The sequence below is a fragment of the Chiloscyllium plagiosum genome, unplaced genomic scaffold, assembly GCF_037043375.1.
Source record: "Chiloscyllium plagiosum isolate Xiang-an unplaced genomic scaffold, Cpla_swu_hap1 HiC_scaffold_25, whole genome shotgun sequence".
Taxonomy (NCBI): domain Eukaryota; kingdom Metazoa; phylum Chordata; class Chondrichthyes; order Orectolobiformes; family Hemiscylliidae; genus Chiloscyllium; species Chiloscyllium plagiosum.
In genome coordinates, this window is record NW_028270163.1 from 15343657 (window position 1) to 15370051 (window position 26395).

The 26395-nt window shown below is 40.3% G+C and overlaps 1 protein-coding gene across 11 annotated transcripts in view; it reads right to left on the reverse strand.

Annotated features, from left to right (window-relative positions):
• Positions 1–441: 441 nt before the first annotated feature.
• The window catches only part of LOC122562032 (myocardin-like), a 672873-nt gene continuing 646919 nt past the window's right edge, over positions 442–26395 (reverse strand). For 10 of the 11 annotated variants that reach the window (XM_088000477.1, XM_088000479.1, XM_088000474.1 and 7 more), the window contains 6 exons: positions 24846–24999; positions 19516–20532; positions 16641–16733; positions 9191–9319; positions 8517–8592; positions 442–6773 (listed from right to left, as the gene is read on the reverse strand). In XM_088000477.1, the coding sequence (XP_087856603.1) occupies positions 6208–6773; positions 8517–8592; positions 9191–9319; positions 16641–16733; positions 19516–20532; positions 24846–24999 (2035 nt within the window). In that variant the 3' untranslated portion in view covers positions 442–6207. The remainder of the gene's footprint in view (positions 6774–8516; positions 8593–9190; positions 9320–16640; positions 16734–19515; positions 20533–24845; positions 25000–26395) is intronic. The other variant, XM_043714463.2, reaches the window with a different exon arrangement.

Consider the following 26395-nt stretch of genomic DNA (forward strand, 5'->3'; position numbering starts at 1 on the left):
AATAATGAAGGCTGAGATATACGAATTTTTCATCAGTAAGGGAATCACCAGTTATGGGGAAAAGGCAGGAACATGGAGTTGAGAATTATCAGCTCAGCCATGATCCCATTGAAAGGTGGAGTTGCTTCATGGGTCTACTTCTGCTCCTTCGTCACATGGTCTAAAAAATTGTGGTTTTGATGCCTTAAAAATAAAAGCAGGCCGATTGTGATGGTTTATTTATAACTATGAGCCTACAAAACAACTTTCTTTCTACTAAACATCTCAGTTCATCGGATTCCATGGTCATGAGGTTCTTTGGAACAAATGTACATTTGTGCTCCATTTCTCCTGCTATTTACTTTTAATGAAAGCAGACAACACTTGACCTAATGTCAACATGATCTTGGTTGAAGAGGGATCTCAAAAAGACAAGGTAAGTAAAACTAAACATCGGTTGTGTCATGATATTCGATTTATTAAGAACACCCAGTTCAAAAACATTTTTTTTAATGTTTATGTAGCTTTTCTTTTAATACTTTGGCTTCTAAACTATTGCCGTTATATACACAAAGCAAAATTTCTGTTGTGTTAAATGGTACACCATGAGAAAATACATATATTTACAAAGTGCAAAAATAAGGCATATATGAATACAGAAAGAATTTAGCCCACAGGATTGGTCAAATGACTCTTTGAGGCAGTTTGATATGGTGGTCATCTTGTATCAATGGGCTGTTGCTCCCTACATTAGTCTTGATTGTCAACGTGAAACACTGTGCTCTAGATGGCTTTTCAGCAAGAATTTGAAAACCTGATCATACTTATTGAAGGCAGGTGCTGCTGTTAAGTTATGAAACAGGTTAAATCTTTCAATATCTAAAAGGATATCCCCTTCGGTCTCATTTCACATGAAATCTTTTGTGGGATGTTTAACTCAAAAGGCAAGCAACACAACTTACACTTGCTTAAGTTCCGGAAGTTGGAAATTATTCATTTATACAAAACATCTTGTAAGTTAACATGCCACCAGGTTATAGTCCAACAGGTATAGGTAAAATCACAAGCTTTCAGAGTGTTGCTCCTTTGTCAGGTGAAGGACAATGGAGGAGCACTCTGAAAGCTTGTGATTTTACATAAGTCTGTTGGACTATAACCTGGTGTCGTGTGACTTCTGACTTTGTCCACCCCAGCCCAACATCGGCATCTCCACATCAAGTTAACATGCTGCATCCTGTGCTTGGGGCCACCTAGGTATAAATCTCTTTGGTGTACAGCTGTACTGCATTACAATAGAAGAACACAGATTTCAACAAGCCCTACAACTCTGAATCCTTATGCTCCTAGCCCTTTGTGAGAGGAGCTCTGCAGAGACAAGTACATTAGAGAAAGGCCATTAATGTTACCAGCCTAGGAGCTGTGTAAGGAAAGCCAAAGGTAAAAGGTAAAGGATAGTAGGTAGCAGAAGAATAAAAAAACCTGTCACACTCTGACTTGTCCAATATAATTTTTCAGTATTTACTGCAAACAACTTTGTGAGCATTTTATGATGCCCAGTAAAATTTAATGCACAAAAGGCAACTCTAGATTGTAGTTGTGATTTTTGTACAAATTAGTTGTCCAATAAGAGGCAGGTCCAGTTTCCCTAGCAGCTCAATTCCATTCTTGCACATAAAACCCCATGTAAATCTGTGACTTATCATTAGATTTGAAACCAATGAGCTTATTTTAAATCTTGGCTGTTTTGACCAGAGCAGTTTTGCTACAGTTACTGGTCAGGACATAGTGGGGTAGACTTTGGGCTTCTTTTATCCCACGTGATGACTTCAGATTTGATGTGTAAAATATTTAGTGAACAATTTTCCAGATAACAGGTTGGCTATACAGATTTGAAAGCTGGAATTCTGATCACACCTCTTTATCTTGATGCAATAAAAAGTAGCATGCAAGCTGCAATTTTACACAGGCAATATTACCATATTGTGCACTCTAATTGTCAATTCTGATTGGGTGACACTGATAAAATGTGTGCATAGAGGGCATCTAATAAGAGGCAGACTTTACAGGATTAAGGAAGGAAAAGATACCATAGTATGAGCCAATCGATGATGCCCTGATGTACTTCCTATGCACTATCTCTGAAATGGCACAAGCCTCTGGTACGATCAGCCTACACCAGGAAAAGTAATTAACCTTTGGATGGGTGCATAACTTAGTTTCAATTGAAGAACCATCACAAATTATGGACAATGAAGTTCAGTGCCTTTATAAAATTATTGTATATTTTGTGCCTTTTATGAATCAGAGCTGGATTAAGCTGCAACAGGAAGACAAGACATCAAGAATATTGTTGTGGGTACAGTCCCATTGAGGTTTTCTTGCTTGGTTCCAAATGGTTTCACATCCTTTGCTCCTTGAGCTGAGGAACCAAGAAGGGGAGAGCGTGCTTAGTAAGGGATGGTGAGTGACAGTCTTGGCAATGTGATACCTGACTAAGGCTGATCAGCAGTATAACTGAATACTGTCGCTGTTTTACCAGGGATGTGGCTAGGAAGGGCCGGCTTTTTTTCTGATTGGAAGACTGTTCATTCAGCTCAAGTTGGATCTGCAACCAAATACTCAGTTCAGTTGAGTCTGATTTGACTTATGTTGGGAAGCTTAATCATGCTTTTTGCTGGTAAGCTGTTTCAAATTGTTTTTTAATTTAACTTGAGTAGTACCTCTATTAGATTTGGCTTACCATAACCTCTACATAGGCTCTTTGAGCTGAAAGAAAAAGGGACAGGACCTTACAGGGTGAGATAATGCACACCACATCAGAAATAGAAATTACTTATGTGGATTTCTGAATACGTTGGTTTGAAATAATGTAGCTAATATAAATATTTTACTTTAAAGAATCAATTAGTTGTTATGTTTTACTGCCAATTATGATTCCATTCATATTTTTTGAGGTGGCTCAACTCGCTCTTCTTACAACTATTTCTAAACAGTTTCTTTGAATATGTAGGCCTAGAATTTGCAGTAGCAATCACTGTGAAACAATCAGCGTAATTCCACTGAAACTCCCAGCAATTGCAGGGGTCTGCAAGTACACAATAATATGGAAATCCAGAATGTGCTGTCTGCAATAGTTTGCTTCACCAAATGTTGCCATTTTAACTGCAGTCAATGGAAATCCGTTGAATTAACAAGAAATTCCACAGGCTGTTGGCTTCATCGTAAAACCCTTATACCTCATTGAATGTAACTGTGTTTTTAATGGCATCATTTCATAACTAGTGCAACACCAGAATCAGTGCCCTGAAAGACAGTTAGATTTTGGGGAATGTCAATATTTTCCATTCATATAAGCAATTCCTAGTTTATATTTTTCTTTTTGAAGCTTGTATTAGCTTCAATCTCAATTCATCATAATCATTTACTTTGCTTTCAGAAAACTTAACTCATAAAATATTAGGTGTGTTTAACTTCCTAGCCTACTGTGGGAGAATATTTCAACTGTATTGGCTATTTATTTTCTTGTTGACATCATTATAGTTCACACCAAGACATTCCCTGGTGCTAGATTTGAACTGTTGGCTGGAAAGGGAAGACCATGTCACAGACATCACTGGTTCTTGTGGGCAGCTTTCTTTGAAGTCAGTGGGGTATACCCGCCCATATAAGGGACCTCAAAACCCAGACCATAATTTGTCATTTTTGCAGGTTTTTGCATGTATAGTAAATTTGGATGGTCTGATTTTTTACCTACTTTGTTCCATTTGCTGTACAATTTTGATATTTCAGGATCTGGTTTTAATATAATAAAAGGGGTGGAGTGCCACCTTAAAAGAATGTTCTTTTGAAAAACTGATTTGGTCAATATATTTCTAAACCGGAAAAGCATCATAATGTCAATGCGCAAACAAATACATTGTAATGCTGGAGGTGAACGAATTTTGATTCTTGTATTCCTGACTAGGAGATTACAGTGGGAGAACATGTATTCTCAGTATTGCTGCTCAAGCCAAGACATTTCTTGATTTCAAACCTTCACCTGCCTATTTGTTTCTTAGTCTGTCGTCGCTCAGAAGATCAGCTTGCTGGCCTTTCAAATAGTGCAAAGATGTGCAGGTCAGGTGAATTGGCCATGCTAAATTGCCCATAGTATTAGGTGCATTAGTCAGGGTTAAATATAGGGTAGGGGAATGAATTACTCTTCAGAGGGTCAGTGTGGACTTGTTGGGCTGAAGGGCCTGTTTTCATACTGTAGGGAATCTAATTTAAACGCCATGTGCCTCATCCAGTTTACAAGCAACCACTGTCATATCATAGAGTCTCTGCTCACACAAGACAATGTATTAGCATTGGAATGGGATATACTATATGTAGATTAGAATGATCATTTATATCTTTACGGCATTATTGAATCAAAAGGCATTTCAGGAAATATTATTGATTAAGAGGGAGGAGAAATAACAAACTTGGACCGTGAAGTGCTGCTCTTGGGTTGATGTACATTTTAAGATGATTGTTTATCCCTTTCAATCATTCTGATTCCTGTCATCCATTCTTCAAAATGATCTGTACATTTTACTGATTCTTTGAAGGAGGCTGTGCACATCATCAGCAAAGAGGTAAACTAGATAATCATAAGGAATGACAGGTGAAAACATTGTGAATATTAAGTACTCATTAACTGCATAATATCTTTACTTTAAAAAAAAATCCTTTTGAAAATATTGAACCTAATTAGGGTGAATAGGGCAATATGAATTTTATATCAGCCACACAATGACTATAAAGGGGTAACAAGCAAATCCTTTGACAAAGATCTTCCTCAAACTTCACAATACTGACCTGGCCAGGGATTTCTGAATAGTACGTTATTCCAAGCAAGCAATGTGAAGTTCTTTTCATTTAGATATCATTGCAGAAAGGGATAATATAAGATACAAAATAGTATGAAAATACTTTTTTTTTCTGAGCACTTCCTTGCTTTGAATAAAAATTACCAAAAATAAACTATTTTCTTTACACTAAGACAAGGGTTGATGCAGGTGATGTCTATTTTCAATTCATTATTGTTCCCTTTCAAATTGATGTTTCATTTACTTTTTTGTCAGTTATGGGCCTCAAGATTACTTGTGGAAAATATAAAAAAATAGTTTTGTTGGTCAGTTCCCGAGTTAGTTGTAAAACAATTGCATATAATGCCAAGCCTGATGCTGGCTTGCTACTGTGCAATGAACTCAGGTTTAACATTTTCCTATGCTTGTAGGGAGTCACAACTTCAGTACAAATAATATATTTTTTTACCTTGGTTTTGTTTTCTTTACATATAAAATGATTGCATAAATTGCCACATTTGGCAAATTGATACCCTTTTTGGGGGTGTGGGCACAGGGGAGGAACAGGGATTGACATGTTGCTTCATCAAATATCAAACATTACCTCTTTCCTCCAACACCCTCAAACACTACCAACTCTATTAAAAAGCATCTGTAATGCAAAGCAATATGCTGCACAGTTTCATAAACTTAATAATTTTTGAAAATACTACCAAACATCTGCATGGAATGGCTTCTAACAATTTAACACCTAAAAAAAGTCTAAAACAAGGCAAACAGTGACAACTCCTCTACTGTTAACTGTGCAAAGTGAACCATAACATATTCACAATACAAATAATCAAATACTTGCATAAAGTAGTGTGATCTTGCAAATGCAGTTCAGAAAAGACGCCAGTATTGTAATACTTTTCAATATTCGGGATAGCAAATATTGCTTGTCTAGTAAAGAATCCTTTTCTCGATAAAAGTTATAAAAAGTCTTGCAAAAGATAAGGGCAAATGTAGACTATGTACAAAAGGTATAATGCAGATTGTGTGCACAAGGCCAGAATGAGAGTTGGCCAATATTCTCAGTCCTTTTAGACCTTTCCTGCCAATTCAGTCGGATTTAGACGTAGACTCTTTGGCAATGGATTTTATGTTCACTTTGCTTCCAGTAAAACATGGTGAACGCAGTTTATAAAGCTTTTAACTCTTTCAGTAACCTGGATATTATTACATGCAACAACCATATAATCATCTTACGGTTGATCAATTGGATCATTTCATTAACTTTACCTTTGCCAGCATGACTTCTTTGACTGGTATACCTTAGCAGTATACTTGCATTTTACTTAACACCCCAATTCGAATGATGCCAAATGTACTTATAGTTTGTAGCCCACTCAGCCTATTACCATTGTAAATTTATGGTTGTGTTTAAGTTCAGGTCTGTAACATCCAGGAAGTCTGCGGAGAAGATACTTGGTGTGGTGGAGCCAGCAGGTCCAAAACCGGCTGCTGAGCTAGGTGGTGTGAGATCCAACCAGTCCATGTTCTCTAAGGGAGTTTCTGTAAGACCTAGGTTCATAACATGGGCATGTGTGGGAGAAGGGGACATCTGGGTATCCATCGGTGACAGGGGATTCTCCAGGATATCTCGCGTGTTCAGCATGTCCTCTCGGGAGTTACCAGAAAAGCCCTCAGCCACGTTGTCTAGCTGGGAATCTTCACTGCCAATTTTCAGCAGTGCAAGATCGCTGCCGCGATTCAAAGAACTGCGGGAATTCATCAGGGCTTGTAGCTGACTGTCGCTGTTGCTGGTGCAATGGTCAAACGATAGCTGGGGAGGAGACATATGGCTAAAAGGACTTGATGAAGTCCTAGGCACAGATACAGTGGAAGTTCCTGATGATACTGTGATTTGAGGCAGTGATTTCTGAGCACAGTGATGATCATTTTTTGCATTAGGTGGCATTTCTGAAAAGGAGACAAGTTATAATAAGAAAATACACCAATAAAATAAGGTTATTACTGATAGGAAAATATGAATCAGGAATGATAAGAAAATCAGAAAATTTGTTATTTTAGAAGAATGCTTTTGAGAGGGGCTGAAACTTCATACATAGTTGATTTTGTAAATAAACTTGAATATTAGATGGGCTACAACAGTTTCAAAGATTCACTGTTGAAATAAAATATGTTTCTTAAATAGCATGTACAATGCCTACAATTAGATAATTTCTCATGCCTTTATTGACACACAGAGCAGAATTTAATACAGGCAGTGAATGGGTGAAGGTGGGGTAAATCCACTGCTGGACAGCTGGTGAAAACCCAGGATGGGAAACATGATTGTGTTAAGTGCTAGTCAGTGATGGGCATTCCCTGGGATCAAGAGACACAGAGGCATAAATCCCATCCCTGATACCTGTCAGCAATGCACTCACCAGAGGTTCACGATCAGGATCAGTGAAAGGCCCAGGATGTAGGTGGCCATGGGGGTTTTGGGGAGGGGTGGGGTGTAGAATGGGGCATATGAGGAGGGAGTCACTGGCAAGGGGCCAGGGTGGTGTGAAGAAAGGGCAGAAAGGTAGTTATCTGATCCTCTCCTTCGTTCCTCCCTGATGTCCCCATCGTTTATTGAATAATGGATCTAAGGACTTTACAGATCCTGCAAATAAACATGCCAGAGTTTGTTTTCCACACTTTTCTGATGGTGACTGCCCTGCCTGTCACCAACAGTGAGGGGGACTGGGTACTTTAAGGGTGTCAGTTGTGCTGGGCAGGAAGGCTGACTACGAACCTTGAGGGGCCCCAAACACCACCATCCCAACTGCAAAAGGCCCACCCCAGTGAAGGGCATTAAACTTCAGCCATGACTGAGCATGATTGTAGTTTTTCATGATTGGCATAGACCAGAGTATAACTTAGCCTGTGCTTTTCAAGACATTATCTGATCCATTTTGTGGACAGGTGCACAGGCATAACCTGCCAAAGTTTAATTAGAAGTTAGTTGTTACAGAAAGTTGTGTAGATTGACAGTTGCCCATAACTCTTCATGGCAGGTCATTTAATCTTAAAATCCTGTAAGCAGAGAAGATGGCCATTCAGTCCATCAAGGCAATGCAGCACCTATGATCTCCAATTCGTTTGATTTCTCTGCTGTTTCCCCAAAGATGAATAATTGTTTTTATTTCTTGTTACGTAGCCAAATTTCTTTGTGTGGTCAGAAAAATCAGCCGAAAATTACTGTTTAACCCTTTAACATGTTGTCTTAAAAGTGAGATGAATGGGCACTGGATGCTAGAATCTCTATGTAGATAAATAAATGCTTTGATAACATTATCATGGAAATAAATAAATGCTCAATGAGTACAAGATAATTTGTAATTGCTTGATCTTTCAATCTTTCAGTCTGATCAGATTTCTTTACGGGTACTTTTGATAACATGCGCCACTCTTGAGAATGTCTGCTAATGTGCTGCCAAGGAAATATTGCATACCATACTCATCTTTGTTTTAAATTAAGTTAAAGGAAGAAAAATTAATGATACCAGTTGCCTAATATCCAATTAGAAGCCATTAGCTTTTTTTAAAAAATGAGCAATAGTGAATTTTGAAAAGATAAATTTGCCAGATTTTACAAAGGAAGAGAGAGAGAGCTTATGCTCAGTGACTGAATAATTTTAGAGTATCCATTATCAAGGTAACAATTCTCACCTCCACTCTCAATCAGCACGTCCAATAGATCGTCCATCTGGCTTCTAGACATTTGCTGCAGATATACAAGATTAAACTACATAAAGTAAGTCTCAACCAAAATGTATGTTTATAAACAATCGGCTGACTGCCACATATTGACCAGAATATAGATCTGATCTGTCCATTTTAAACAAGATTCATGGTCACACAACTTAATAGAAACCAAGAAACTAAGGCTGCACAATTTACAAACCTTATAGAGCAACACTAAAGTACACAATAATCTAAAAGTAGTTTAAACAAAACTTTCATGTTATCACATGTTATTTTGAATGTTATAATTTTCATTTTACACATTTATAACTGACAAGTAAAATGTCAGTAGAAAAATCAATAGGGTTTTCAAAATGCTGTTCTCAAAAACTGGGATAGTATCCTGGAACTGCTGCTAAGAAGCGTCTATTAAAAGCAGCATGAAAATAATTAAAAGAATCAATAACAGTAAGCTATAATTACATAACTATGCCTGCTACAGAATGAGTTGATACATGTACCATCCATTTAATGGATATGTAAATGTAGTTCATTGTCACATGAAATCTGTAGTTTGTATTTCATTTAAATAAAACAGGTTCAGCTTCCTACAAGCAAATGCTCAAACTACCTCATGATAATCTTTCATTATTTCTTACCTGTTTCACTGCATCTTCATAAGAAGGAGGTTGTTTGATCTTGTTAAGGGTTGAGTTTGAACTACAGAATGGAGTAGTATTGATGACAAACTTTTGGCCAAGTTGATTTGCAGAGTTAGGAGCATTCATCTAAATAAACAGACCCAACAGAAACATACTAAGATTATTAACGAGTACTAACAGGTCCTTCTATCTAAAAAAAAAAATTAGTTGAACTTATTTATTAGTGGAGACATACCACATAGCAGCCAAACAGATTACCCAAGGAGGGACTTGTCTGTAGCACTTCAATCAGATATCTATTTCACCAAGTAGTGATTTGTCTCTCTATTATGCTGCTTATTCACTTATTGCCTGGATGCTAAATTCACAAATTCCTCAAATTTCTGAAAGTCATATTTCCAGCAAATCAAGTATTGGACAAAAGAAGAGTTTAAGGGTTCATCTTGTTTAGTTCAACTTTACACAACTGGTTTAAAAAAAAACAAATTCTAGATAAAAATGGAGGATTGCAGCTTTGCTACTATATTTTTGCATTGTCATTTTAGCTTTAGGGAAATGTGCAAATAATGAGAGTAAATCTGGAGTTTTAAACTGCTTTAAGACAGAACAGAAGGTAAGAAGAGTGATTGCAGATGGTGGGATGCGTGTAGTTGACAGGAGGTGGTATGGGAGGAGGTGGTTGGAATGATGGAAGTATGGGGGTGTTTCTTTGTGATTGAGATTACAATATGGTGATTTCTGATTTCTCGGGGTTGACACAGCAGCATGAATGATTACAGGGAATTGAGTTCCCCACATGAAATATACAAGTGGTAGATGCACACTTGATGGGATGTCTTGTCAAATTCCAGTCTATGATGAATGCTGGTGCATTGTCTAGCATTGATGCATGAAAAATATACCAATTTACAGCTGACAAAGGAAATTCCATGCAATCCATTGCAGCTTCTCATTAGTATTCACAATGTCCCTCTAATATCTATCTCCTCAAATAAGAGAACAGATATCATTATTGTGAATTTTAACATGTCAAATGCATTGGTCTTAAAATTGCATGGTCATGAATAGTGTGTTAAGATTGGAGGGTAGCCATTTCCACCTCTACAGTGTGTTATAATCCCAGTTGTTGTTAGTATTGAAAGTTGGATGCTAGATTGAAAATAGGCTTGCTTGATTCTAAGGTAAGTCGGTTTTTCACTCGATGTTTATCTCACTTCTCTTCCACATCTCTTTTTGGCATGCCCACCATGAAGAATTCCTGCTCCTCTCTCCAACAGGATTTCCATTTCAAGCTTTTTTTCTTGTTCACCATCATTAATTTCTCCTGTGGCTCCTGAGGTTTGACAAGGTACTTACTAAAACTTGTTTTGTTCCTCTATGACTGCCTCTGGCTCGGACTCATCCCATGTGGATCCTAACTGAAGTTCCATCCTTTGTGATTTGAATCTATCCAGCATCATGGGTAACTCCGTGATGTTCAGTTGCTCTTGCTGCATCCTGAGATCCACACTCAGTGCCCTGCATTTTCAAATGTTTACTCTCGACGTCCCTCTCCATCAGTATAACATCTGTCCTGACCTTCCACTCTCTGATCCTGAACGTTTTGTCCTCAGCATAGATCAGAGGTTTATCCCTTTGCACTCCAACCTTAATAAATATCAGGCACGACACGCTGCTGAACTGTGCTGTATGACTCTATGACTCTTCTTCTGTTGCCTTCGCCTCTGTATCCATTTCTTTGAACAAGAGTCCTCTCCCTGCCCCACAGACCCCTTCACCCACCTCCAACACTCTTCATCCACCTGGACCGCTCCCTATTGGTCACCTCAACTTCTCTGCCCTCTCACCCATTCCAACTTATACCCCCATGGACTGACTGCACTCTGTGCTGTCTAATCCAATCCTGTTATTAAGCCTGCTGAAAAGGGTGGTGCTGTTGTTGTCTGGTGGGCTGACCTCTACATTGCAGAGGCTGAGCTCCAGCTCTCAGATGCCTCCTCCTATATCCCTGTGGACCATGACTCCACCATGGCACATCACAGTATCCACAATGGTCACTAACCTCATTTCATCTGGCGGTCTCCCCACCCCCACTCCTCCCACTGCCTCCAAAGTCTTCCAACAGGTTGCTTCTACCTCCTTTATAAAATCCACAAACAGGAATGCCCAGGCAGGCCCACTGTTTCTACTTGCTCCTGCCCCACAGAACTAATCTCTTCCTACTCCACTCAGTTTTTCTCAGCTTGTCCAGATCCTTCCCAGTTACATCTGTAATCCCTCTGACGTTTCATGTCAGCTTCGAATTTTCAGCTTGAGGGCTCCAGCTGCCTCCTCTTTAACATGGACGTGCAACCCCTTTCCACATCCATCCCCCCATCAGGATAGTCTCTGGGCTCTACGGTTCTTCCTGGAAAATAGGCCTGATCCATGACTACCCTCCTCTAACTGACCGAGCTTGTCCTCACTCTGAACAACGTCTCCTTTGGCTCCTCTCACTTTCTTCAGTTCAAAGACGTGGCCATGGGTACCTGCATGGGCCCCAGTTAAGCCTGTCTCTTTGTGGGCTGCATGGAACATTCTTTATTCCAGTCCTACTCTGGCCCCTAACCACTATTCTTTCTCCGGTATATTGATGATATCATCGGTGCTACTTCCCTCTGTCATCCTGAATTGGAAAAGTTTACCAATTTCGCTTCCAAATTCCACCCGCTCTCACCTTCTCCTGACTCTTCCCTTCCCTTTCTTGACACCTCAGTTTCCATTTCTGGGGATAAGCTGGCCACCAATATCCACTACATACCCAGTGACTCCAACAGTTACCTTAATTATATATCTTCACACCCTACAATCACAATGACTGTAAAGTCATTGTTCCATTCTCCCAGTTCTTGTGTCTCCGTTGCTTCTGTCCTGATGATGCTAACTTCGCCAAGGAGGCCTCTGAAGTTTCCCAACTGAGATTCCACAGCACCGTAGTTGACAGAGCCCTCAGCTGGGTCTGACCCATCTCTTGCACTTCTGCCCTCACCCCCTCTCTTTCCTCCTGCAACAGTGATAGGTTTCCCCCTTGTCTTCACCTACTGTCCCACCAGCATCCACAATGAGAGTATCATTAGCCACCATTTCTACTACCTCCAGCAGGATGACACCACCCAACAGATATTCCCTTCCCTCTCCTATCAGCCTTCCACAGGAACCGTTCCTGATCCACTCTTCTTCACTCCCAGCATACCCCCACAGCCTCATGGCACCTTCCTCTGCAACCGTGGAATGGTGTAACACTTGCCCGTGTACTTACTCCCTCCTCAGTATCCAAAAGCTCAAACACACCTTCCAGGTGAAGCAATGCTTTACCTGCACTTCACTCAACCTGGTCTACTGCCATTCGCTACTCACACTGTGGTCTCCTCTACATTGGGGAAACAAAGCGTAGACTGGCCGCTTTACAGAAACCTACGTTCAGTCTGCAAAAAGGACTCTGAGATTCCAGCTGTCTGCCAATTCAACACATCGCCTTATTCCATGGCCAACATCTCCATCTCAGGTTTGCTGCCGTGCTCCAGTGAAGCTCTACACATGCTGAAGCAACAGCACCTCATTTTCCACCTGGGAACTCTACAGCCTTCTGGACTCAATATCGAGTTCAACAATTTTAGGGCTTGAGCCACCTTCCACCATGTCTTTACCCCAACCCGCATGGTCTGCTATTACACACTACCCATTGTTAGCCACTAACTGTCCACATTAGCAGCCATTCATTCTCCTAGGCTGACTGTTATCCACTCCCTTGTCCAACTATTCTTCTCTCTCTCTCTTTGGGCTCTATTTCCACTCATGGTTTACACCTCACCCTATCTTCTGCATAAAAGCAAACTTTTTCACAGCTAACTTCAGATCTGAGGAACGTTCACTGGACCCGAAAATTTAACTCTGATTTCTCTCTGCACATGCTGCCAGACCTGCTGAGATTTTCCAGCAACTCCTGTTTTTGTTGCTTGATCCTAACTTTGTTTTTATTAAAACTGTGGAGGCCAGATACTGAACACATGCACAAGAGACTGTCAGTGTACTTTTAGCAAAAAGAATAAAATATATTTTAAAAAAGAGATGTGTTAACTATATTATGTGAGGCAAAATAAAAGGTTGAAAAAACTCATTACAGACATCAGAAAATAAATCCAATTAACTTTTTTTAAAACTCATTCATAGGATGATGGTGTCATAGCCAGGCCAGTACCTATTGTCTATCCCTAATCAACCAGAGGTCAGTTTAGAACATAGAACAGTACAGCACAGAACAGACCCTTCAGCCCACGATGTTGTGCCGACCACTGATCCTCATGTATGCACCTTCCAATTTCTGCGACCATATGCATGTCCAGTAGTCTCTTAAATGTCCCCAATGACCTTGCTTCCACAACTGCTGCTGGCAACGCATTCCATGCTCTCACAACTCTCTGAGTAAAGAACCCGCCTCTGACATCCCCTCTATACTTTCCTCCAACCAGCTTAAAACTATGACTCCTGTGTTAGTCATTTCTGCCCTAGGAAATAGTCTCTGGCTATCAACTCTATCTATGCCTCTCATTATCTTGTATACCTCAATTAGGTCCTCTCTCCTCCTCCTTTTCTCCAATGAAAAAAGTCCGAGCTCAGTCAACCTCTTTTCATGAGATAAGCCCTCCAGTCCAGGCAGCATCCTGGTAAACCTTCTCTGAACCCTCTCCAAAGCATCCACCTCTTTCCTATAACAGGGCGACCAGAACTGGACGCAGTATTCCAAGTGCGGTCTAACCAAAGTTTTTAAGAGCTACAAACAAGATCTTATGACTCTTAAACTCAATCCCCCTGTTAATGAAAGCCAAAACACCATATGATTTCTTAACAACCCTGTCCACTTGGGTGGCATTTTAAGGGATCTATGTACCTGCACACCAAGATCCCTCTGTTCCTCCACACTGTCAAGAATCCTATCCTTAATCCTGTACTAAGCTTTCAAATTCGACCTTCCAAAATGCATCACCTCGCATTTATCCAGGTTGAACTCCATCTGCCACCTCTCAGCCCCTCTCTGCATCCTTTCAATGTCCCGCTGCAGCCTACCACAGCCCTCTATACTGTCAACGACACCTCCAACCTTTGTGTCGTCTGCAAACTTGCTAACCCATCCTTCAATCTCCTCATCCAAGTCATTAATAAAAATTACAAACAGTAGAGGCCCAAGGACAAAGCCCTGTGGAACACCACTCACCACAGACTTCCAGGCAGAATATTTTCCTTCTACTACCACTCGCTGTCTTCTGTTGGCCAGCCAATTCTATATCCAGGCAGCTAAGTTCCCCTGTATCCTATTCCTCCTGACCTTCTGAATGAGCCTACCATGGGGAACCTTATCAAATGCCTTGCTGAAGTCCATTTAGTCCACATCCACAGCTCGACCCTCATCAACTTTTCTAGTCACATCCTCAAAGAACTCGATAAGGTTTGTGAGGCATGACCTACCCCTCACAAAGCCGTGTTGACTGCATTTAATCAATCTATGCTCTTCCAGATGGTCATAAATCCTATCCCTCAGAATCCTTTCTAACAAATGCAGACAACAGACGGGAGACTGACTGGTCTGTAATTGATGGGGATTTCCCTATTTCCTTTCTTGAAGAGAGGAATTACATTTGCCTCTCTCCAGTCCTCAGGTACAACTCCAATGGAGAGCGAGGATGCAAAGATCTTCGCAAGTGGCGAAGCAATTGCATTTCTCGTTTCCCAAAGCAGCTGAGGACAAATCTGGTCAGGGCCTGGTGACTTGTCAATCTTAATGTTTGACAAAATTTTCAGCACATCAGCTTCCTCTATCCAGATTTATATAAATGATTTAGGTGAGAATATAGAAGGCATGGTTAGTAAGTTTGCAGATTACACCAAAATTGGTAGCAATGTAGACAGTTTTCTAAGATCACAAGGGATCTTGATCAAATGGGTTAATGGGCAGAAAAATGGCAGATACAGTTCAATCTGGATAAGTGCGAGGTATTGCACTTTGCTACAACAGTTAAGTTAGGGTTTGTACAATTAATGGTACTTGAATAGTGTTGTTGAATAAAGGGACCTAGGGATGCAGGTACATAATTCTTTGACTTTTGCATCACATATAGAAAGGGTGGTTAAAAAGGCATTTGGCATGCTTGCCTTCATTGCTCAGTCCTTTGTGTAAAGAAGTTGAGAAGTCATGTTGATGCTGTACAGGATATTGGTGAAGCCTCTTCTGAAATACTGTGTCCAGTTCTAGTCACCCAGTTATAAGAAGGATATTATTAAGCTGGAAAGGGTTCAGAAGAGATTTACCAGGTATGAGTTATAAAGAAAGGCTGGATAGCTGGGACATTTTTCATTGGAACATAGGAGGTTGAGAGGCGACCTTATAGAAGTTGATAAAATAATGAGAGGTATAGATACAGTTAATGGTTTTTTGTCTTTTCCCTCAGATGGGATTTCAAAACTAGGACGCACATTTTTAAGGTGTGAGGAGAGATTTAAAAAAGACATGGGGGCAATTTTTTTTACACAGAGAGTGGTTCGTGTGTGGAATGAACTTCCTGAGGAAGTGGTAGGAGTGGGTACAATTACAACGTTTAAAAGACATTTGGATAAATACATGAATAGGAAAGGTTTGGAGGGATATGTGCCAGAAGCAGGCAGGTGGGACTAATTTAGTTTGGGACTATGGTCAGCATGGTCTGCTTGGACTGAAGGGTCTGTTCCTATGTTATATGACTCTATAACATCACTGTATCTCTGCGGTCTCACATAGGTCAGACTAGGTAAAAACGGCAGATTCATTCCCTTAAAGATATTAATGAACCAGATGAGTTTTCCTAATGATCAACAATGGTTTCATGGTCATTATTAGATGTTTAATTGAAGTCTATTCTTATTCAGTTCAAATTCCATTATCCGTGATAGCAGGAATCAAACCTTGGTCCCTCGAGCATTACCTGGGTCCCTGGATTAAGTCCACTAGTGATTATACCACTAGGCTGCCACCTCCCTAACATTACTCCTTTTATTCTATCCAAATCTTCGTAAATGGTTTGCACTGTTTCCACACTAAGGTTCCCTGCTCAGACTTGGTCTGAAATCAGTTTTGCTTTGGTGAATTTCTATGCAGTCACTAGATGCTTTTCTCTTCATCTGATGGTCTGTCCCATAGACTCTTAAACAAATTGCAAACTAAGCTATTAATTTATTTTCAGAGCAACTGAAGAGTTCTCTAAACCCAATGTCAGGCAACCCTTTATTCTCTGGCATACACCACACACTGACGAATTCTTAGTTTGTCTCTGCATGCCATTGGGCCCCTCAGGGCCTACGGCATAAATTAATACTCAAACTGATTTGCAAAGTACCCTAAAGTAGTTTCCTAGGAAATTAAGCCTTTAATTATAAATACCTTTCGGAGTATCTGCTGTCGTATTATATGTTGTTGGAGCTGTTGGAATTGTGGACTGCCATTTTGGTGCTGAGGCTCCTGTCCCTTTGTGGCCTATAGTAAAAGGGATAGTGAAGACATTTAAAGTTATTCAAAAGTGATTCTTTAACCTGGCAGATTTTCCAAATTATCATTCTCAACAAATGGCAACATTTTCAAAAATCTATGCCAAAAATCTATTAAAAAAAATGGAAAGCCAGTTGCTTCAGCTGTATTTATGGTTACTTTGCTGCAATAATTTATTGGCATTGATATATGTGTTTTATGTAGAAGCTTATGTAATATAGAATCTGACCACAAGTACAAGCATTTGAATGATTACAACTTCGTTCCCAAATTATGCAAAGTGAAAAAACAATGATCACTCGATTTTACAGGTTCCAAGAATGTGTGCGATTTTGTTGATACATCAGGGGACTTGTCACCTGATGGAAGAGCTGCTGCGAGATTTTTACTGTCTCTTTCTCACCGATCAGGCAGAGGCGAGGCTATCAGCCTTCCTCTGGGATCGGGACCCCAGCAAAAGCAGCCGGCCAAATGGGAAGCCACTTAAAGCTCAACAGCACCATGAAGGGGCTGTAGCTGACAGCACAAGTGCAGCCCAACAATCCCAATGTCAAGGAGGAACTAGGACAAAGGGACAGGATGTGCTGTGGAGTATGGGAGTTAATATCAGAAGCAGTAGGTCAAGCCTTTTAGGTGGTCTATGATTGTCCTCTTCAGGGCTGAAACTTTATTGCTGGAACAGCACAGCAGGTCAGGCAGCATCTAGGGAACAGAAGATTCGACGTTTCGGGCACATGCCCTTCTTCAGGAATGAGCAGAGAGTGTTCAGCAGGCCCTTGCGAGGTGCCACAATGGGATTGTGAGCATAAGCCTTTCTGTTCAGATTCTACTGGTGTTTTACGTATGTCATCATCCTACATAATTAAATGGTTTTCTCCTCAACGTCCATCCCACCGCTTAAGCTAACTATCAGAGTCTGTCTCTTATTATAATAAGCACCTTGAACCTAGTATGCTTTTGCTATTATAGGTGAAAGCTTTAGGAGAAAGCTTTAGGAATAGCACTTGTCAAACTTCAGTCTCTCATTTAGATTAGATTACTTACAGTGTGGAAATAGGTTCTTTGACCCAACAAGTCTACACCAACCCTCCAAAGAGCAACCCACCCAGACATTTACCCCTTCACCTAACACTATGGGCCAATTCACCTAACCCGCACATCTTAGGACTGTGAGAGGAAACCAGAGCACCCGGAGTAAACCCACGCAGACACAGGGAGAATGTGCAAACTCCACACAGACACTTGCCTGAGGTGGGAATTGAACCTGGGTCTCTGGCGCTGTGAGGCAGCAATGCTAACCACTGTGCCACCGTGTTTATCATTACAGGCAATACTCATTAATCCAAGTTGTAATCTGACACTACGTGCAGAGTAAAGCTCATTAAAAACAGAAAGAAATAGGAGCAGCAATAGACCACACAGCTTCTCAGGATTGCTCTGCCAATCAACACAAGCAATATTCATCTTTTACCGCAACTCTTTTTTTCTTCAACTAACCATGCCCCCCTGATGCCCAGAGAGATCAAAACTATCCCAATCTTAAATTTACTCAATGCTGGAGCATTCACAACCCTACAGAGGAAGAGAATTCTAAAACCCTGAGTGCAGGTATCTCTACTCATCTCAGTCCTAAATTATTGATCTCTGAACCTGAGGCAGTACCACTCTGGTACAGATTCCCAGCCTGGAGAAAGAACGTCTCAGAGCCTGCCCTGCTAAGTCCCTTCAGTGTTGTGTTCTTTTCAATGAAGTCACCTCCCATGTTTCTAAACACCTGACAGTATAGGTCCAATTTTCTCAGCCTTTTATCATAGGACTACACTGTCATCTCAAGCATCAAATCAGTGAATCTTCACTGTTCTACTTCCAAAGCAATTACATCCTTCCTTAGATATGTTTCTCTCTCTCCACTTTGTCCCATCAAGCATTCCAAGGGCGGGTACAATATAGTGGATTCGAAGCAGAACTTCCTTTATGCTTTCCAATCAAACATGCATTAATTAGAGGATATTTTTCTTTATTCTTCTCCGTCCAGGATGTGGGCATCACCACGAAGGTTTGATTCCCATGCCTGAAGTGCCTTTGAACTGAGTGACTTGCTAGGCTGTTTCAGAAGGTACTGAAGCAACTACATTTCTGTGAATCTGAGTCACATGCAGGCCATGACATGAAGGTGTCAGTGTTGGGCTGGGATGGACAAGGTCAGAAGTCACACAACACCAGGTTATAGTCCAACTGGTTTATTTGAAGTCACAAGCTTTCGGAGCGCTGCTCAATCATTAAACACTTCATCTAATGAAGGATCAGTACTCTGAAAGCTTGTGATTTCAAATGAACCCTCTCTAGCTTAATAATATCCTTCCAATAACAGGGAGACCAGAACTGGACACAGTACTGCAGAAGGTGCCTCACCAACATCATGCACAACCTCAACACAATGTCATCTTTACTGAGGCTAGCTTTCAATTCTATATTTATTAAGTCAATTCAACTTATATCCCCTGAACAAGAGCCTTGGCCTGTGGTTTAATGGTATTACCATCTCCCCATCCTTGCAATTTATAAACTTCCTGTTGAACTGATGAGCCTACCTGAGTTCGCTGAAAAGCTTTATATGCTTTATGCGGTGACATTGTAGTTGATAATGGAAAATGGTTCATGGTTTTGGCCATGTTTATTTGCTAGGCCCCTGTGCGACATGTGGCAGGAACTGAGCCAACATTCCAAAACTACAAAATACCCTGCAATCCACAGCACAGTTGACCTTTACCTGCATCTTGAGTTGGCTGCTGCAAGTGGGAATGGACTGAAGCTGATGGGGTGAAACACTGCGGCCGTCTCCATTCTGGGGGGCGGGCGACACCGGCAGGAGGAAATGATTGTTGGGAGATGGGGGAAGGCTGGCATGCTGAGGGCTGCTGGTCAGGCCTCCCACTGGAGAATGCTGAGGGGAGCACTGTGGACTCAGAAATGGTGGGGACCTCACTGCACTGTGCTCTGCAGCTTCCACGCACGCCTGACTGGTCGCCATTCCCGATGGGGTACCGGATGTGTTCAAACTCTCTGTAGAACTGTTGCTGGATGTGGAGGAGATCATCGGCGTTGTATTTCTGTCTTTCACCTGCTGTGCTGCAAATGGGCAACTGGACATCAGGTTTTCCTGCTTAACAGCTGCACTGAAGAGTGCCTGGGAGGAAGCCTGTGGGTCATGCTGATTATTCTGTTTCTGCTTCTGAAGCTGTATCTTCAGTTCCTCCACTTGCTTTTGCTCCATGTGCAGCTTCCAAGTCAGCTCGTCGATAACTTTCTGCTTCTCCATGAGCATTTTGTCCTTCTGGGTGTCAAAGCCGTCCAGTTCCACCTGGATGCTGCCTCCATTCATGCTACTCATCAGGCTGTCTTCGGCACTCAGGTGAACCGGGGAAGACACAGGCACGTCGCTGAAGGTATCCGGTAAGCCGCTCAAGTCGGATCCGGTGACAGAGAGATCGGACGACGCCGGTGAAATGGGAGGCGTTGAACTGGTGCTGCCAAACTGGTAAAATCCATTTGGCAGCACCGTGGTCGCGGTCTGAGTCTGAAAGGTTGAGAGCGTGGTCACGGGAGTCATCGGGAACGTCGCGGCCGTCATCTCGCTGACCGAACCTGTGGAGCTCGTGCTGGTACTGCTGGCCGGCAGGGGGCTGCTCTTCGGGTCTTGGAACGGTTTCAGCCGCTTCATGAGTGCAGTTTTTGTACCAGACACTGGAAGACCTCGTATTCTCAGCTGCTGCCTTAACTCTGAGACCTGCATCGTGAAGAAAGAAAGCCCAAATCATACAGAGTTCATCCTAGACTGCATCAGTAACAAACAACTGTATCCACTAACCCTATTGATTGAGAAAATATATGATTTTGCTTTTCTGGCATGGAAAGGAAAGTACAAATATATACTTATAAAGAGTCTTTCAGTTGCTAAAGGTGTTACAAGGCACTCCAATAAGTTGTTTGGAATTGTAGTCACAGTATTGGTGTAGCACTGAGAGAAAAAAAGTGTTCATAAAGTGGTTAAAACTAACTTTTGGAAACTTTTCAAGCCACTTTAATCAACTACTTTGGAAGTGAGTACACTCCTGTTTTTGTGGGAAAAGGTGACAGCAAATTTGGCCTAGCTATGTACTGCAAACTGTAATAAGACAAACAACTGAGTAATTTTATTTTGCAGTGAAAACACTCAGTTTCTCCAAAAATGTCATGGATCCTTTCATGCTCACTTGAAAGGCCAGGTAGAGCCTTCCTTTAATCGTTCAAAAGATTTAGGTGGGTTCTGAATTCAGACAAGAAATGATGCAAAAAGAATAAATGCATGCGGTACTCACATTTTAATCAGTAAAAACGCATTTTTTTTCCTGAAGGGTACCCTTGGCAAGACATACAAAAGTAGGACATGCAGCTTTTGCTCTGCAATTGTCCAAAATCATTGAATTTAATGTCGTAAATAACATTACAATTGATACTTTGTACAGTTATACGGCATGTTTATGAATGGCCATATACAACCCAGAATTCATAACAAAAGGTTGACTGCACTGGAACGTTAAAAGAGATGTTTTGGAATTTTCAGTAACTGATGTATGGTTGGCAACACTTCCAATTGTTCAAGGTCAATCCAATGACAATTGTAGTTCATATCATAGGGAGACCCCATTATAACAAAGCTGAACTATCAGTGGGGTTATTACAAAGCTGAAAATGGACCTCCAACTATATTGAGATTGAACTGACCAATTTTGTCTCTGTAATGAACTATAATTCTTGTCAGTTAGATTTTTAGCACTGGGGTACACGTTGCTTTTCTGGCACCAAGGTTTTACTTCGGATTTTTAAAAATAATCATTTGTATTTTAACTGTTGAGACACCTCTCGCCTCTGAATCTTGCTTTGCTTATATAAAAAGTTTATATTTGGAGAGGTTCCCCTGATAGCATCATGACTAATTGCAATGCCCAGAGTATAAATGAGTCAGCTGGATTAATCCCTGCATGATACGGTGGCACTGTCAGTTTATTTACAGAGCAATATTTCTGTATTATCCAGTTTAGGATGCAATCCAATGCATACAATCCATATGCAGTAAGTTGCAAGAGCCTGCAGAGGGATCTCTTTCAGGGAATGTGCAGTTCAGTATAGTCTAGTTGGAAGTTGCATGCTGTAAATTAAAGGGAATATTTAATAGGTTGCCAAAGGTTGCATTAATTATTGTTTCCATGAGGTTTGCATGATTTATTTCCAGGTCAGTTCTGTAAATAATTTACAATCACTGCCTTGGTTGAGTGGGCTAGATGAAAATGGCTGTCTAAGTATCGCTGAAAACTTTCTATGCAAAATGCCAGCAAAATCTTTATAACCTTCCCATTAAGAACACTTCTCAAGACAGCTTACTATTCTTTGTGGCCAAGAGTAACTTTAGCAATGTTGCAGTGAATGCCAAGCTTGTCAGTTGGATATAGACAAAAATATAGCTCATGTTAATCAATTAGTGTCACCAGGTTATGTCATTAATGCTCCTACTTTATTCTGGCTTGAGTGGTAAATACAAATACATCAAGTCTGGCTAGCTAACCAGCTGTATAGGGGTGTAACTTTTATGTGATTCTATCATTGATATCCAAAGTAATACATAAAATGAGATGTAATATACAGGTAAGCTGCAATGAAACAGAACATAATTTTACGGAAGTGTAAATTCCTTGGCACAACAGCATCTTTGCTTATGCCATTCATTTACCAGGACAAACCAGTAATACTTGCAAATGAATGTACTTGTCATAGTGGAGCTCCACTTGGAAGTCTACAAAATGAGCCAGTATGTGTCATTCACCAGTTTTGCTGGTTTTTCCTTCCTGGTTGCTGGAGCCCACCAAAACAAAGCTTGTTAAAAAATGACTAAGACAACTCTAGTGTGCTATGTTTCCATTTAAACATAATGCGTATGTATGTCAAATATACAAAACTGAATCCCTTGTGGCACTTTTGATAGTTGAGGAAGCAGTTTGACTTGTTGTTGTGCTTTCCATTTAGAGGAACATGTTAAGGAAGCAATGAATACAAAGCATTATAAAGATATGATCGGCGCTAATAGAGCAAATAAAGAAGACTTTTCCCCATGGTGAGAGTAGTGTAAATGTAGTAGCTTCTGATGTTATTAAATGTTTTAAACATATTGCACTGAATTGTTTAAGGGGAGTTTTAGAGGGGCATAGTTGCAGTTTAGCAGCAAATTAAATTGTGATGTACAGCCTGGTATGTTGGTCCTCATCAAACAGTATAACCTCTGGCTAACTGAGAGATGATTGCTCATTGCAAAAGCTAAAAAAGAAAAACATTGGGAATCTCCACACAGAGAAAGAAAAGCAAACACTGCAATCAATGCATCACATTCTTACTGTGTGCAGGAAAACTGCTGGAGCATTAGTAAGCTCAACCAGTTATACTTGGCTTTCCAAAGAACGTTCTTCATTCAGCAATGTTGCAGTGAATGCCAAGCTTGTCAGTTGGGTATAGACAAAAACATAATTGAAATAGCTCATATTAATCAATTAGTGTCACTAGGTTATGTCATTCATGCTCCTACAGTAACAGTGGTGTCAGTGTGGTACATCACTTTTGACTGTCAATCTGAATAACTACCTTTAACCCTGTCTCTCATGATTTCTCTTAAGTAGCTAGTGGCTATAATGTCTGCTGGTTGTTGTCTCACTGTTTATTTTCTAACCCTAGTCATGAGTCAAATTATTGAAAGGCTTCAAAGAAGACCTTTTGCAAATCTAAATATACCTTTGCTATCATCCTTACCTAGCCTTTCTATTACTTCTTCAAAACATTCTGTAAAGTTCGGAAATTATGATCTTGTCTTCTGAAATCAGGGTTGACCAAAGATCTGTGTTATATTTTCAATTTCCAAATATTTTTTCACTAAATTTTTAGGAAGGATTTTATTGTCTTTTCTACATAAACATGAAATCTAATTGCTTTAGAGCTCCAGACCTCTTCTATTTCCCTTTTCAAATACAGGAATTATTTTAGCTGTCTGCCAGCCCTCTCGCATTGTATACAAAAATCAACAAAAATCTATCACGTCTTCCCTAACTTCCTTTAATGTTCATCATTGCAACCCATTTAGTTGTGTTCAGCTATTCAGCTTTTCATTATTTATGTTTTGTTCTTATGTCATGACAACAGAAAGAGAGGTAATCATGTCCACCACATTAACCCCCTGGTAAATATCAAGGTGAAATAATTAATTAATATTCCTGTGATTTGTCTGTTGCAATTACATAATTTTACAATAACTAGAACTTTTAGTTTATAAAATGTTCTGGGTGTTGTGATTTTAAATGTGTGGTGTATGAAGTGAAGATGGATCTCGACAGCCTTTCAGAGAGGTCTCCACTTACAGATCAAGTGGCAAGTCTGCAAGGTGGTGAGAGTTGTTTACATCTATTATCATAATGACCTCTCAGAATACCGCTTGAGGTAATGGGATGCTGGTCAGCATCTTGGAAGAGGGTTTGACTTTAAAGTATAAACCGGGAGCTGGGGATGCAGAAGGGGGCTGACATCACTTGTGTAATCCCCCCACATGCTCCTACATTGTTCTGGCTTCAGTGGTAAACACAAATACACTAGGTCTAGCTAGCTAACCAGAAAAATAGGGGTGTAACTTATAAGTGATTCTGTCATTGATACCCAAATTAATATATAAAGTGAGATATAATGTACTTGTAAGCTGCAATGTTGGGTTTCTCCAGTGTCTTGATGGAACTGAAGTGGAGAATTTGCACAAATCCTTGTGAAATGGCACAAGTGACCATTTTTAGCGGTTTATGTTATTTTCTATGGTCTTCACTGCTATCACCTCCCATCTCATACCTCCACCTACTCCCTGTCCAAACACAATGGGGTGTCTTTGTGAACTTACAGACTGGGTAATTCGGCTTTGTTTGAACACTTTTTGCAGCCATAAGAAAATGAGGTACCATCTTAACATAGTTGAAATGCATGTAAAATTTTAATTGCTAACAACCTAAAAGTTAACATTGTATATGGGATTGAACATACTTTTAAGTCATCCAGATTGGATGGAAGAGGTCCCAATTTCAAAGGAGAGCCACTGGTTTGACTGGACATTGCAGACTTCATTGGGGTCAAACTGCTGCTTGAGACAGTAGTCGTTGAAGTGCAAGTGTTTCGGGAAAGCTGCTCACCAGACTGCCTGTGAAAACATTCAAAGCATTCATTGTATTTACAGAAGCACATCTGCTAATCACAATGCTTTTCACTTCTAATGAGGTAACTTGTTGCATTACAGTGATTTTGGATAAATTCATTGAATAAATTTACAATAAAAGGCAAAATCAATAATGGTGACCATGCAACTAGAGGACCATCATCATGTGTGACTCCAGGACACGGAGATCAATTCTTCACTACTTTTTGAAATGATCTAGCAAGCTATTCAGTTTAAAAGATGGCTCACCACCATCTTCTCAAGGACACTTAAGGCTGGGCAAGCAACTTCCCATGAATGAAATACAAAAGAAAATATCCATCGTTAATCTGACCTATTAATCCAGCTTTCCTTTTTAAATGTTATACAGTCAGCTACTGGTTTCCAATATTCATTCTCTCTCTTTGAACCACTGTTGAATTTTATGGAATCAAATACAATAGATAACCATTCCAACGCTCAGTTCAAAAAGAATGTGAGAAATCAAATGAATTAAAGAACATGGTTGCTGGAAATCAAACATGAAACAGAAAATGTTGGAATGGTCAAGAAGCAGCAGGGGGTGGCAAAACAAGGTTAACAAATCAGATTGATGTGCTTTCATCAGATCTTCGTCACGAATGCTGCCAGGCCCGATGAGAATGCCCTATATTTAATTATGTGTATTTTTATTTTTTAATTTATCTCAGCTGAGTTTATCTCCTGATTTCTCTCAATGCTGCAGAGCAAATTGAATTGATTATCCAGTTTAAAGCTGTACGTGTGACTGGAGCAAGTATAGACCTTTCCTTTCTGGTAATTGTGCTCCGATCAATAGCATTTCCACAACTTCTTTTTCCACATATGTTTGTATATTAGTTATTAATTATTCTGCATTCAAAATGAAGCATGATTAGTGAATTGCTGAAAATAATTCTGTTATCTTGTGAGGTGAGCAGTAAAATAAAACATAGATTTGCCTATAAATTGTCAATTTGCACATTTCCCAGTGGGTGTGTTTTGGTATGCATGGGGACATGTAAAACGGGTCAGGTGTCCAACTCACCAGCATCCTGCCAATCTCCATAGTGCACTAGATTGGGGGATGGGCTGAAATCAGCAGTCTAACACTATGTATATAAAAATAAATAAATAAATAGCTGAATGTCAATTTGGTTTGTTAGTAAGTGTACTGATCTGGAAAATGCACATCCCACTGCAAAACACAGTTGGCATGGTCAGACCAGGGGGAATGGGAAGGCTGTTTTTTTATCCTGTACATAATAAAGTGAGAGGGAAAGAGAACAGGTCATTTTGCTCCCCCCCCCCCCCCCCCAACACCCCCCACCTCGACCACCACTTCAGGATGTATCTCTTCCCCTTCCTTATTCCCCACCTTCCC